At 32.5% G+C, this 12,929-nt stretch overlaps 1 protein-coding gene across 1 annotated transcript in view; it reads left to right on the top strand.

Moving 5' to 3' along the window:
• The window catches only part of MYCBP2 (MYC binding protein 2), a 262,011-nt gene that overhangs the window by 68,587 nt on the left and 180,495 nt on the right, over positions 1-12,929 (top strand). Inside the window, 4 exon segments of the mRNA XM_055335749.1 lie at positions 90-248; positions 4,009-4,213; positions 6,145-6,290; positions 6,613-6,714. Of these exon segments, the coding sequence (XP_055191724.1) occupies positions 90-248; positions 4,009-4,213; positions 6,145-6,290; positions 6,613-6,714 (612 nt within the window).

Raw genomic sequence — 12,929 nt, 5'->3', positions numbered from 1 at the left:
GAGGTGGTCCTTTTACAATCCTGATGATTTACTAGACTCAGAAAGGTTTGTTGTTGTTGTTTCTTACCAAATTTGTATTTTTCCTATAGGTTTGGTAACAGACTTGAAAGGCCATTTTGTAACTCAGGTAGCTATGGGCAAAGCTCATACTTGTGTTTTAATGAAGAATGGAGAAGTTTGGACATTTGGTGTAAATAATAAAGGACAGTGTGGACGAGACACTGGTGCCATGAACCAAGGGGGGAAAGGTAGGTGTTGGACATGTGGATATTAAATTTTGTGCCATCTTTTCATTAATTTTTTAGAACAATATGGTGATGAATCTTACTCTTTTCAAAACAAGTGGCTCTTTAATTTCATACTTAAAACCACTGAATTTATTTATTTGACATTATATCACTGACACAATTGAATATACTTCAGACTTTTAATTTTTGAGCAAATGAACTTGAGTATTTTTCTTTCTTTTCTTTATTTTAAAGTTTATTTAAGTAATCTCTATACCCAACAAGGGGCTCAAACTCATCACCTCAAGATGCAGATTCACATGCTTTTCCCTACATAACCAGCTAGGCACCCCAACTTTTAAAAATTTTACATAAAATATAACAACACCTTTTTGATTTAGCATTTTGAGTGACAAAATTATTCTGGAAAAGTGCATTTTTGAAATTCTTCATTATTAATTCCTTTTACACCACACATTTTCAGTTTTAACCATTTTTGGCAGCAGCCTATCTGGGAGATATATCTTGTTTAATAGCACAAGCTACCTATAATTTAATCAGTTCTCCAACAACTAAAAATGGTTGTTGAGAATACTTGACCCTTTACCAAGAGCTAAATTATAGATGCACCTTACTTACCATATGCTTTGCCCTACACTTATGCTGTTGACAGAAAGAGGGGTTTATCCTTTGTCATGTTTGTGATTTTTGGTTTGGGTTTTAGTAATAGTTTATGTCTACTTCATTCTTGCTCTCAGTTTTTATTTCTGCTGCTATTAGTGTTATCCTATACCCTTCATTACAACTGCTGGTTTTCTGTGTGGCCTAAAGAATAGGAAATAGGTATTATTAAGTGTTGAACTGTGTTTAAAATACAGAAAAGTTGGGATCCCTGGGTGGCTCAGCGGGTTAGTGCCTGCCTTCGGCCCAGGGTGTGATCTCGGAGTCCCGGGATCGAGTCCCACGTCGGGCTCTCTGCATGGAGCCTGCTTCTCCCTCTGCCTGTGTCTCTGCCTCTCTCTCAGTGTCTCTCATGAATAAATAAATAAAATCTTAAAAAAAAAAAATACAGAAAAGTTTTGGGTTGCCTGGCTGGCTTGGTCAGTTAAGCATCGACTCTTAATTTTGGTTCAGGTCATGACCTCAGGGTCCTAAAATGAAGCCCTACATTGGACTCCATGCTCAATGTGGAGTCTGCTTGAGATTTTCCTCTCCCTCTTCCTCTCTCTCTCTGCCCCCAGATACTTTAGTTTTTAAAAGAGCAAGTCTGAAAAAAATAAAAAATAAAAAAAAAAATAAAAGAGCAAGTCTGTTAGAGCACATTGATTTTAAAAAACAAAGAACAAAAGAAAGGAAAGAAATACTCCAAAAATGGAAAAATTTGGAGTTAAAGTAGTGAACCATAGTTTTGGGTAATACCTACTAGAAAAAAAGGAGAGAAGCAGTTTAATTTTCTATATATAATATAAATATATACTCGTTATGTTTCATAAAAGTTTTGAACTAAACAAAATTGTTTCCTTGTTATTCTAAAAACTCTTATGAAAATTTGTCATACATTTACATCTATGTTCTAGATTATTACTGTAAATTTTGTAATAACCAAAACAATTGTTAAAAGATGTTTTACTTAAAAAAAAAACACACCTACTCTCCTAGTAAGTAATGAATTAGAAAGCAGACTAGTACTGTAAGACATATAATGAATATAGATTATATAAAGAACAGAAAGGCATTTTTTATTTTAAAGTTGTTTTAATAAAAAAAAAGAAAAAATAAAGTTGTTTTAAAAAAACAAGGAAAGTACAGAAAATAAGATTATAATATGGAAAAAATTGTTTATCATATACCTTATTTTTCAGTAAAAGAATTATAGATAATATTTCAGTGTCCTCTATTCTCCTTCCAAGGCTTATCTTATTATTTATACTCCCTCTCTCTCGCCAATCACAATCATAACTTTGATTCTTAGTCATGTTTCTGTATTTTTACTGGTTCCTATATATTTTACATGTAAAATATGTTACATGCTCACATTTTATAATAAAAATAAGATACTTCAGAAGTGCTAATCTATATCTTTCTGCAAAATAGGTGTTTTTTTTCATTTCACCATTGTGCTTGAAATATGTCAGTATAAATCTAAAGGATTCATGTTAACTGTTATGTAGTAAATCATACTAATATACCATTGTTTATCCATTCTCCTGCTGATAGATGAGTTTATTTCTAATTTTTCACTCTTATCAGTAATTTGAAAACCTCCTTTATCCATATTTCCTGGCAGAAATGTGTGAGACTTTCTCTAATATAATTTCTGATGTTGTAGATTTCAGCTTTGCTAATTTTTTCTTAGAGGAGGTGTATCAGTTTATAGTCTTTGATTTTTCATATCACTCCAAGAGGTAGTATCAATACTCTTATTTTTATCAGTTTGATGGCTATGACATTGTAGTTCATTGTAATTTTTTATTGCCTTATTAAAGTAAAACATACATATGGCCAAATACAGATAGCATAAATGTAGATCTTGGTGAATATTCAGAAGCTGAACACATTCCTATCGGCACCTTGATCAAGAAATAGTATATTACCAGCACCTCAGGAAGCCCTCTGTATGTTCCTCTCCAGTTACTACCTACCTCTAAAGTTAACACTATAAATTAATTTTGCATGTTTTTGTACTTTATATGAAAAGAGTCACATGAACTCTTTCATGTCTAGTTTTATGAGATTCATTTATATTGTTACTAATATTCATAGATTATTCATACTCATTGTTGTGTAGTAATCAGTTGTATAAATATCCCACAGTTTTGGAACCTTTTTAAGTATTATGGACATTTGGTTGGTTTTTAGTTTGGGTTATTATAAATAGAGTTGCTATGAACATTTCTAGTGAATGTTGGTGAAAATTTCTATGATTTCCTTTGGGGCATGTAACTAGGAGTTCAGAATAGCTAGGTCCCTCATTTTTCTTTTAATTTGCATTCCCTGATTATTAGTAGTATGTTAGATCATTTCTTCAAACTTATTTTTCTCATTTTATTGATTTGTAGGAATTTTTGTTATGTTGTAGGTGTTCCACATATCTTTGACTACCTATGGCTTATCTTTTACATTTATTGTTTCATTTGTATGTATGTAATTTCTGAATTTTGGTGACAAGTTTTTCATTATTTTTCTTTATAAATTTTTGCTGATTGCTAGTAGTGGAAGGATGTTCTAGAGCAGAGGGACTAATGGCTTAGAACATGGTTGTGGTGGTGTGTTGAATGACAGTGTTGGCAGTGAGGATGGAAATGAGAGACTAAAATCAGCAAAAGTTAAAAGTGATTGGCAGAAAGTAACAAGAGAGAAAACTTATTTGTGGTTCCTAAATTAAATTTTATCTTTGTTGTCTTATATTTTAACATTCCTTTGTATATTCACTTGGATTAATATATGTTATATAATTTTGTCAGGTTTTTTTATTATTATTTATTTTATGATAGTCACACACAGAGAGAGAGAGAGAGAGAGAGAGAGAGGCAGAGACATAGGCAGAGGGAGAGAGAGAGAGAGAGAGAGAGAGAGAGAGAGGCAGAGACATAGGCAGAGGGAGAAGCAGGCTCCATGCACCAGGAGCCCGACGTGGGATTCGATCCGGGGTCTCTAGAATCGCGCCCTGGGCCAAAGGCAGGTGCCAAACCGCTGCGTCACCCAGGGATCCCTAATTTTGTCAGTTTTTTAGACACAGGAGTAATCTTACATAAAAGTTATAAGTTGATCTGTCAAATAGGTTTTGGAGTTGAAAATATGGCAACAGCAATGGATGAAGACCTGGAAGAAGAACTAGATGAAAAAGATGAGAAGTCTATGATGTGCCCTCCAGGCATGCATAAGTGGAAGCTGGAACAGTGCATGGTGTGTACTGTCTGTGGAGACTGTACAGGTTATGGAGCCAGTTGTGTCAGTAGTGGGCGTCCAGACAGAGTCCCTGGAGGGTAAGAAAATGATTAATACTGAAGAAATAAAATATTGGTAGAAAGTATGCGCAACACATTTCTTTTCAAGATTGTTCCAGTGTGTATATTCTACGTTGTTGTTTCTTGAGGGCATATTGGCATATATATGTAATTCTAGTAATTGTTTCCTGTTATAATAGTTTCTAGTTTAGTGTCATTTTTATTTAAGTTGCTTTTCTTTCATTTGATTTATTTAAAGCATTATTTAAAAACAAGTCATAAGTTTCTTCCAGGCTTAGGGCTATGCCTTAATTTGTATTCTTTTCTTAAGACTAATGCCAAATATCCATTTTTTGTTGAACATGAATCTTTTCCCGATGGAATTATCAAATGTCATAAAATACTTGATTAAGGACATGATTTTCTTTTAAATTTATGTTCACAATTTTAGGTGTTCTATGAACTATCACTTCTAAAGCTGCATTATACTAGTTTATATTTATCCTCTGTTATTCTTGTGGACTTCCCCCCCTCCCCCATAATAGAGCTCCATTACAATTATTTTAAAGTTTATATGTGAATTTGGCAGATACAGAATACAGATTTTCCTCTAGAATGTTGGGGAGCATTTTATACTTAGCCTAACATATGAAAATAAATTATTAACAGGCTGTTTCTTTTAGGCTATCGAAATAGTATGATTTTTTAACAATAAGTTTTCTCTAAACTTAAGCAGTTGGTAAATATCACAAATGAATTTCTGAATTCTCTGATCCTTCCTAACATTAATTATTTTTCCTTATGTTTTTTCCCCAGAGATCTACTATCAGTTTCCAATAATTATTTATAACCTAAACCTATAGACTTAAATGGACAGTATCCTAACCAAATACAATGATTTCTTTAGTAATGAGGCAAAAATAAATAAATGAATAAAATTAACAGAAGACTATATGCCAGGACACAATGCAGTATTAAAAATGACTTCAATTATTACAGAATTGTGGCTGTGTATCTTAAAATAAATTTAGAGTGCCACATTATCTCTGAAGCACTGCATTTGGACAATGCAGTAGGGCATATTAGTTTATCAATTTTTACTCTTGTAGTTAGTAATCCTCTAAATTGTCAACAGTTGCTTCCATTTTAAGCCCAGTAGTTTCACAGGGCACCTAGCCATGTCTTTCAAAACTGCTGCGAGGTAGATCCTTTTCTCTTGCATCACCACAAGACTGGATAACCAGGCACAGTGAAACTGTGTAAAGGTTTTCAGTTCTGATCCAACAAATAACATTAAAGCTGTGACTGCTAAATCTATGAAATAGGTGACTAAGAAGTTTGTTGTTCACTGACCCTGTAGGGAACTTCTGGGAGTGTTCTTGTCTTCTTTATGTTGTAATCAAACGTCATAAACTTAGTTCACAACTGATAAGAAAGAACAAAGAAGAGAAAAACGACCAGTTAATCAGACACAGTGGAAGAAGAGAATGAGAGATGATGACATATAGAGGAGGGAGAGAAAAGGAGATAGATCTTATGAAGCTGGCAAGCTGAGCTCACTTAATGATGGCTGTGCACACCTTCCTTAAAGTTAGCTGGTGGAGAACAGTATTTGGTAACTAACCCATCTAGACCATTTAATAGTAATCTGCTGGTGCTTTACTAATTGCGATGACTTTTAAAATATTTGTTAATAGTGGTTTTGAGGATGGCAGAATCCATTTGTATTTTCTGTGGAAATATACCAATTATACCTATGAGGAATTTAATAAACTTTTATTTTTAATATTCCATCTATTCATACCTATTCAGGTCTTTAAAATTGGCACATCCTGATCTGAAGGAGAGATTTCATTGCTAACTTATATAACTTAATTTCAGAAATGCTGAAAAGATTATCAAAAAGAGTTTTTTAAGGAAAGAGTAGAAGAATTTCAGTTAATTTTTTTTTTTTTTTTTTTTTTTTAAAGAATCTGTGGTTGTGGTTCCGGAGAATCTGGCTGTGCCGTGTGTGGGTGTTGCAAGGCTTGTGCAAGAGAGTTGGATGGTCAGGAGGCAAGACAAAGAGGAATTCTTGATGCAGTGAAGGAAATGATACCTTTAGATCTTCTGCTAGGTAATGTGATGGGTTGGACTATATATCTTGCCTTTAGTTCAGTAATTTATATTAGTATGTGTGTTAAAAAATTAATAGTTAACTATGCCATACTGCTTATATGGTAACTGACAGTATGTTACTAATTAAGGGATAAGGCTCGTTTTCTCGTTTGCTGAGATTATTCAACTAAAAATAATTTGTGTTTTCATCAGTGTTTTGTTATCTTTGACTTTCTTGAATTTTAAATTTCATATAGTTCTCTCATATCTATTATTGTATCTATCTTTATATGTCTTTTTTGTGTTTCTTTGTGGGTTTTTTTTTTTGGTCAATCATCTAGCTGTCCCAGTACCTGGGGTTAACATTGAAGAACACCTTCAGTTACGACAAGAAGAAAAACGACAGCGTGTAATCAGGAGACACAGATTAGAGGAAGGAAGAGGTAAGATGTAGCTGCAGAGAAAAAGTATATGAAAATCCATATTCTTACCCTATACTGAGACCACTAAAAGTTTACAGAATAGGCTGACTTGGTAAGACATTGCAGCTAAAATAAATAACATTATAGTAACATGTGAAAATATTCAGGGTATTTACAGTTGTGATAATAACATAGATTTAATACAGTAGGGTATTTATAGAGTAAGTCAAGCATATTAGGAATTTTGCCATCTGCCAACCATCAAAAGCTATTAGCAATGGCAACTTTTTAAAAAATATATATGAATTCCAAGAATTGGTCTTTTACCTAGATTTTGGACTTATGGTTGTTATTTAACCAATAAACAACAGAGTAGTTTAATATAGTATTTTAATTTCTGTTTTCTTAGTCATCTGTGATGATTATCATTTGAACGTGATCCCAGCATTCTTCTTCCAACCCAGTGCATAATTTTTATATGTCTTCTTCTTCTTCTTTTTTTTTTTTTTTTCTGAAAAAGCTTATTCTGGTTATGTACAAGAAGGGTAAGTTGGAGAGCTTTGGTCAGGTTTTAATTGCAAAGATAGGTATATTGTTTGTTTTTTCCTTTTTGTTTCTGACCATTTCTCAGCCTGAAAATACATTTTACTGTAGTTATAGTAAATAGTTTAATACCATTTTACTGTGGTTATAGTAAATAGTTTAATATATATTCAGTAGCAAAGATAAATATAAGTATTACTAAAGTTGTTCTTGCCCAATAGAATCTTTTCTTTGTAGGATTAAGACAGATGGTTACAGAAATTTGTGATTTTATTCCTTTGTTAGGCAAAATCTTGATTGGAAATATTTACTGATACTGTGTACTTTAAATGCTTATTAGAAATGACATGAAATTTGATACATGAAATAAAATCTATTATACATTTAACTACCATTATAAATTTTTTCTAGGCACTTTTTTTTAACAAATAGAATAAATCACAAATGTATAGCAGGCATGGTAAATTCTCTTTTCATTAAACTTAAGTTGTGAAACATGCTTGGAACTTGAAGATTGTTCTTTTTAGGATCTGATAAAACAACCTGATTAATTGATACAGGAATGGTTGCTGTTAGTTTGGCTGTGTTTACATAAAATCATTACCTTTAAAAGTGATTTATTTTAATGAGCATGTAGATATTTACATTAAATATGGGGGAAATTGCATATTAAATGTTTTGTAGAAAATAGGGTAAAATTTAAGTTCTAAGCCTTTATAATATAAAGTAATTGACAATTTCTTTTGTTAATAATATGATTTGTTTAAGGGTAATTTATCAGTGCATCATTTTACTACCTGTTTTATCTTTTTTGGGGGAAGTGTTGGGTTGAATCAAATGAATTGACCCCCCCCAAAAACAGCAATTTCTAATGTTTCAACCAAAGTATAGCAAATCCTTATGATGACATGTAATTACTGACTCTGTGTGTTGTGTTAGTTTTTTTTTATCCCTCTGTAAAAAAGCTTTTCTTCTCTAGTTGTATATTTCTGTATATCAGAAGTAAAAGAACATTGATTATTCATTAGTTCAGCAAGTTTTGTGATTGCAGAATATTCTTTTGCCATTTATTTTAAAATGTGTCATAGACCTTAAAAACATAAACTCTAACCTTTCAAAGGTTTAAAAAACTCCATTATTTAAATGTTTACAGAAATTATTTTACGGTATCTGATTTTATAAACACAGACTTATGTTGTAAGCAGTTGGTATATATTTTCTGATAAGTCCATTTCATCCATTGTCCTCAGTATATAGAAAGGCTTCTTCAGGGTATTGGTGCACAAAAATTTTGTCTTATCTCTATTTTTTGGCTGAGCTCTTTCTTACACATACCATCCTTTTTCATTTGTTAAAACACAATACGTACTAATGGGTTAGGGTCTTCATTATGGACCTTATTTATGGCATTCGTTACCTTACATGGTATTGAAATTTGTGCATATTAGAACCATGTCTTTGCTTTGCACAGTCGCCATGGTTACAATGGAATTATGAAATGAGATATGTTACAATATGCATGTGTTTCATTTAATATAGTACAATGCAAAAGAAAGCCTATTTGTACATTTTATTTTGTAAAAATACTTTTAAATAAGAATTTTATATAATTTTAACTGTGTATTCATTTTTAAAAAGACTGCAGATTCTTATTCAGTGACTTTAGGAAATTCTTACACCATATTAAATAATCAAAAAACAGTATGGTGATATGATACTTTTTTGATATTATCTTTATATTCTTTTCCAGCACTCCATTACCAGCAATTTTATAAGAAAACAAAATTTTTAAGAAAATAAATTTTTATAAGGGAACAAAATAAAATATATACAGAGATATCTCTATACTTGCATAGGGAAATAACTAGAAAGGTAAATACAAAAATGTTAGTAGTGATTTTTTTTTCTTAAAAGTGACTTTATAGGTGATTTTTGTTCTTTACAATTTGTTTTCTAAATAATCTCCAGTGTGTGTATTATTTTATAAACAAAATAAGAGTTATGTTTTAAAACTTCAGTCATTTTTTCCTAAAAAAATAGAGACTAGTTCTAAGGCATTTATACTTTACCTTTGCTTTTTAAAAAATATTTTTATTTTATTTATTTATTTTTAAAGATTTTATTATTCATGTGAGAGAGAGAGAAAGAGAGAGACAGGCTGAGGGAGAAGCAGGCTCCATGCAGGAGCCTGACGTGGGACTCAATCCCGGGTCTCCAGGATAGGCTGAAGGTGGCACTAAACTGCTGAGCCACTCGGGCTGCCCTATTTATTTATTTTTTTTTAAAGATTTTTAAATTTATTCATGAGAGACACAGAAAGACAGAGGCAGAGACATAGGCAGAGGGAGAAGCAGGCTCCATTCAGGGAACCCCATGTGGGACTCGATCCCGGTACTCCAGGATCACGCCCTGAGCCGAAGGCAGATGCACCCAACTGCTGAGCCACCCAGGTATCTCAAAAATACTTTTATTTTAATTGGATGGAGGAATGCCTTTCAAGTACAGTGCTTTTCATTATGTTAGGACAGTGGTTCTCAAAGTGGTCTCAAAGGGACCAGCATTGCTGAGCACTTGTTACAGTATCCTATTCTCAGGTCCCACCCACCTCAGACCCACTGAATGAAACATTCAGGGAGCAGAGCCCAGCAAACTGTGTTTGAACAAGCCAAAGGTAATTCTGTTGGTGCTAAAGTGTGAGAACTGCTGTTCCAGGGTAGTGATGTTCAGAGTCGGTTCCATGGACCTTCTATATCAGAATACCTGGGCCTGATCCGAATTTCTTCATTCTGCTAAAGAGCTAGAGAGAATTGTTTGTCTTGTTTTGTCTTGTTAACATGGAAGACAAAACAAAATAAAATAAATTTTTAGTATTCTAACTGCATCACATACTTGTATTTTTTTTCCTTAGTCTCTTCTTGGTACTTTTTAGATACTAACAGTTTAGTGTAAGTTAGTAATTATATTCATTAGTAATGGGCTTTTACCTGTGTTGAAATTGCAGAACTTTAGGATTAGATTATATTAAATTATTTTACTTGATTAACCTGTCTCCTCCTAATATTTATCAAGTTTGTGTTGTTTCAAAGTTGATCAGAATTTTAGCACCTAGTTCTTCTATTAAAGCTTTGCTCAGCCTCAGGCCTACTGGTAAAATTAAGCTGCTGCTGTTTATGACACAGTCTTATATAATGGAATGTGCTATTGAAACCTGAAAGAGCAATGTTATTACTTCATTTTTATTAATTTGGAATTTAGTCTTACATTTTTAGATGTTTTTCTTAAGTGTATATTCTCAGGTACCAATATATTACTCGTTTACATATTTTATTTCAGTGACAATTGTGATAAGTTTTAGCTTTATAGGTTATACAGGGTTGATTAATATTTAAATTCTTTGAGTCTTATATTAACTATTAACTTTATAGGTGAAGTGCTTGTTCAGTGGAATTTTTAAATAGAACTCTCTTAACTCATCAGAAGAACTATAGAGTGATTATGTCAGTGATCTTTATATTCCTTCTCATTGCCCTCATGTAAGGAAAACCAAGTTCAAATAATGTTTGAGGCTACATTTCCTTCTTTCTTTTCCCCTAAATGTTGTCAAACTTTCATTATTGGGAGTTATATAGGAGGTGAGCTTATGTTCTGGCTTCCCTGGGAAGTCTCATTTTATGCTGTCTAGGCAATCTCATTCTCAGTAGTTTCACTTGGATAACAGGTTCTGTCGTTAGCAAAGCTCTATGGCATGGCAATTCAGAGCATAGGTTCTGAAATTAGGCTTTGGTTCAGATCCTGGCCTCTTCACTTTTACTGGGGAGGTATGACCCTGGAATTTAACCACTCTGAACATCCCTTTCCTTACTTTTAAATAATGAGGATTACAACTGTGCATACCTGAGTAGGGATGTTAATGAGGATTAAGTGATATGCATGAAAATGCCTGACATAGACTAAGCCCTAATTTATGTATTTGATAATGAAGAATATGATAATGTTAATGATGATGCTGGTAGTAGTGAGCTATTTAGTACATTTCTGTTCTCTTTCAGTTTGATTCTTTTCATCCCTGACTTTGACTTGATTGCTTTTCTCACATTGGGATGCTGATCACAAAACTTTATTTTTAACAAAAAACCCCACAGCTTCTATAGAATAAGACATTCCATTTCAATAGGGGAAAAAATCAGTTTCTTACAGTTACAAGTTAGAATGTAAAAACAAATCTATTATAGTCTCTAATTTCAAACTAATTGAGTTGGGGTTGCTATTGATTTTTAAGCTTCTAAAGCTATTATGTTTTCCAGTATTAGCTTTCAATATAACATGGAAGTCCTTTTCTAATTAAAATATATAAAACATTTAGAAAACATAGGAATAAGTCAGAAAAAAGAATCAGTATAATTATTCATCCAAAGATAACCACTGGTAGAATTTTGGTATACTTTCTTCTAATTATTTTTATGTATACTTTTTTGTTGAGTTATCTTATTTCATACAATGATATATATTGGTTCCTGTTTTTTTTTTAGAAAAATTAGAAAAATTTGGGGGCTTTATAGCAATGCCATTTTAAAGTAATACAGGAATTTAGGTCAGAGGTTTCTCACAAACCTATCCTTTAATTTCTTTTATTATTTTCCTCTTTATTTTCTAATCATGTTTTATACATTTCTAGTTATGTCACTGACAATTTTGTTTTACATATTTGGTTAATGTGATAGTATATACATTTCTATGTCTTGATTATATTTTTTGTTCCTTCCCTTCCCTTCCCATTCTTTTCTACCAAGCAAATGAGGTTTAGTCTAATGGATATACTTGCATATCATACTCCATTATAACGTATCAACACATAGGTCTACTGTGCTAATATCTACACATGTGTGAAAGTACAGGCAAATGTTTATTTACAAAAGTGGGATTGTATTATATATACAGTTCTTTGCAGCATCTTTTTCTCATTTTACATCATGAGTACACACTAAATTAATAAATATGGATCTACTTCATTCTATTTAAGAGCTACATAACATTTTGTAACATGACTGTACTGCAGTTTATTCAACCATTATTCTCTTGATGGACATTTAGGTTCTTTTCAGGTTTTTGTGAGTTTTTCTACAATAAATATTCTTAAACTTATAGCCATGTGTGTTGGAGCTTTTGTTTATATAGTAGAGCTTCCCAGAAATAGAATACCTGGGCCAGAGAGTATTTATGTTTTAAATTTTAACAGTTGCTTCAGATTGTTTTTGAAATTGTTACAGGAGTTTATCTTCTCAAGACTAATGTATGAGAGTGGTGTTTTCTTCTAGCATCATATGTATTCTTAATTTTTATAAAACATAAACAGTGCTAATTTAAGTAGCACAAAAGCATTTTCTGCATAAAAAACTTACATAAAAATTACTTGGGGCGCTAGGGTGGCTCAGTCAGTTAAGCATCTGACCCGTGATTTGGGCTCAGATCATGATCTCAGGATTGTGGGATTGAGCCCTGCATCAGGCTAGCACTCAGTGGGGAGTCTGCTTGAGATTCTCTCTTCCTGTCCTCCCTCTGCCCCTCTCCCCTGCTCACGTGCTTGTGTGCTCTCTCTCTCAAAGAAATAAATCTAAAAAAGTGTTTTTTTAGAGATTTTATTTATTTATTCACGAGAAACACACACACAGAGAGGCAGAGACATAGGCAGAGGA

This window comes from Nyctereutes procyonoides, unplaced genomic scaffold (assembly GCF_905146905.1).
Source record: "Nyctereutes procyonoides isolate TBG_1078 unplaced genomic scaffold, NYPRO_anot_genome, whole genome shotgun sequence".
NCBI lineage: Eukaryota > Metazoa > Chordata > Mammalia > Carnivora > Canidae > Nyctereutes > Nyctereutes procyonoides.
Note: the sequence above shows the minus strand (reverse complement) of the source record. Positions and strands in the feature narration are given on the sequence as shown.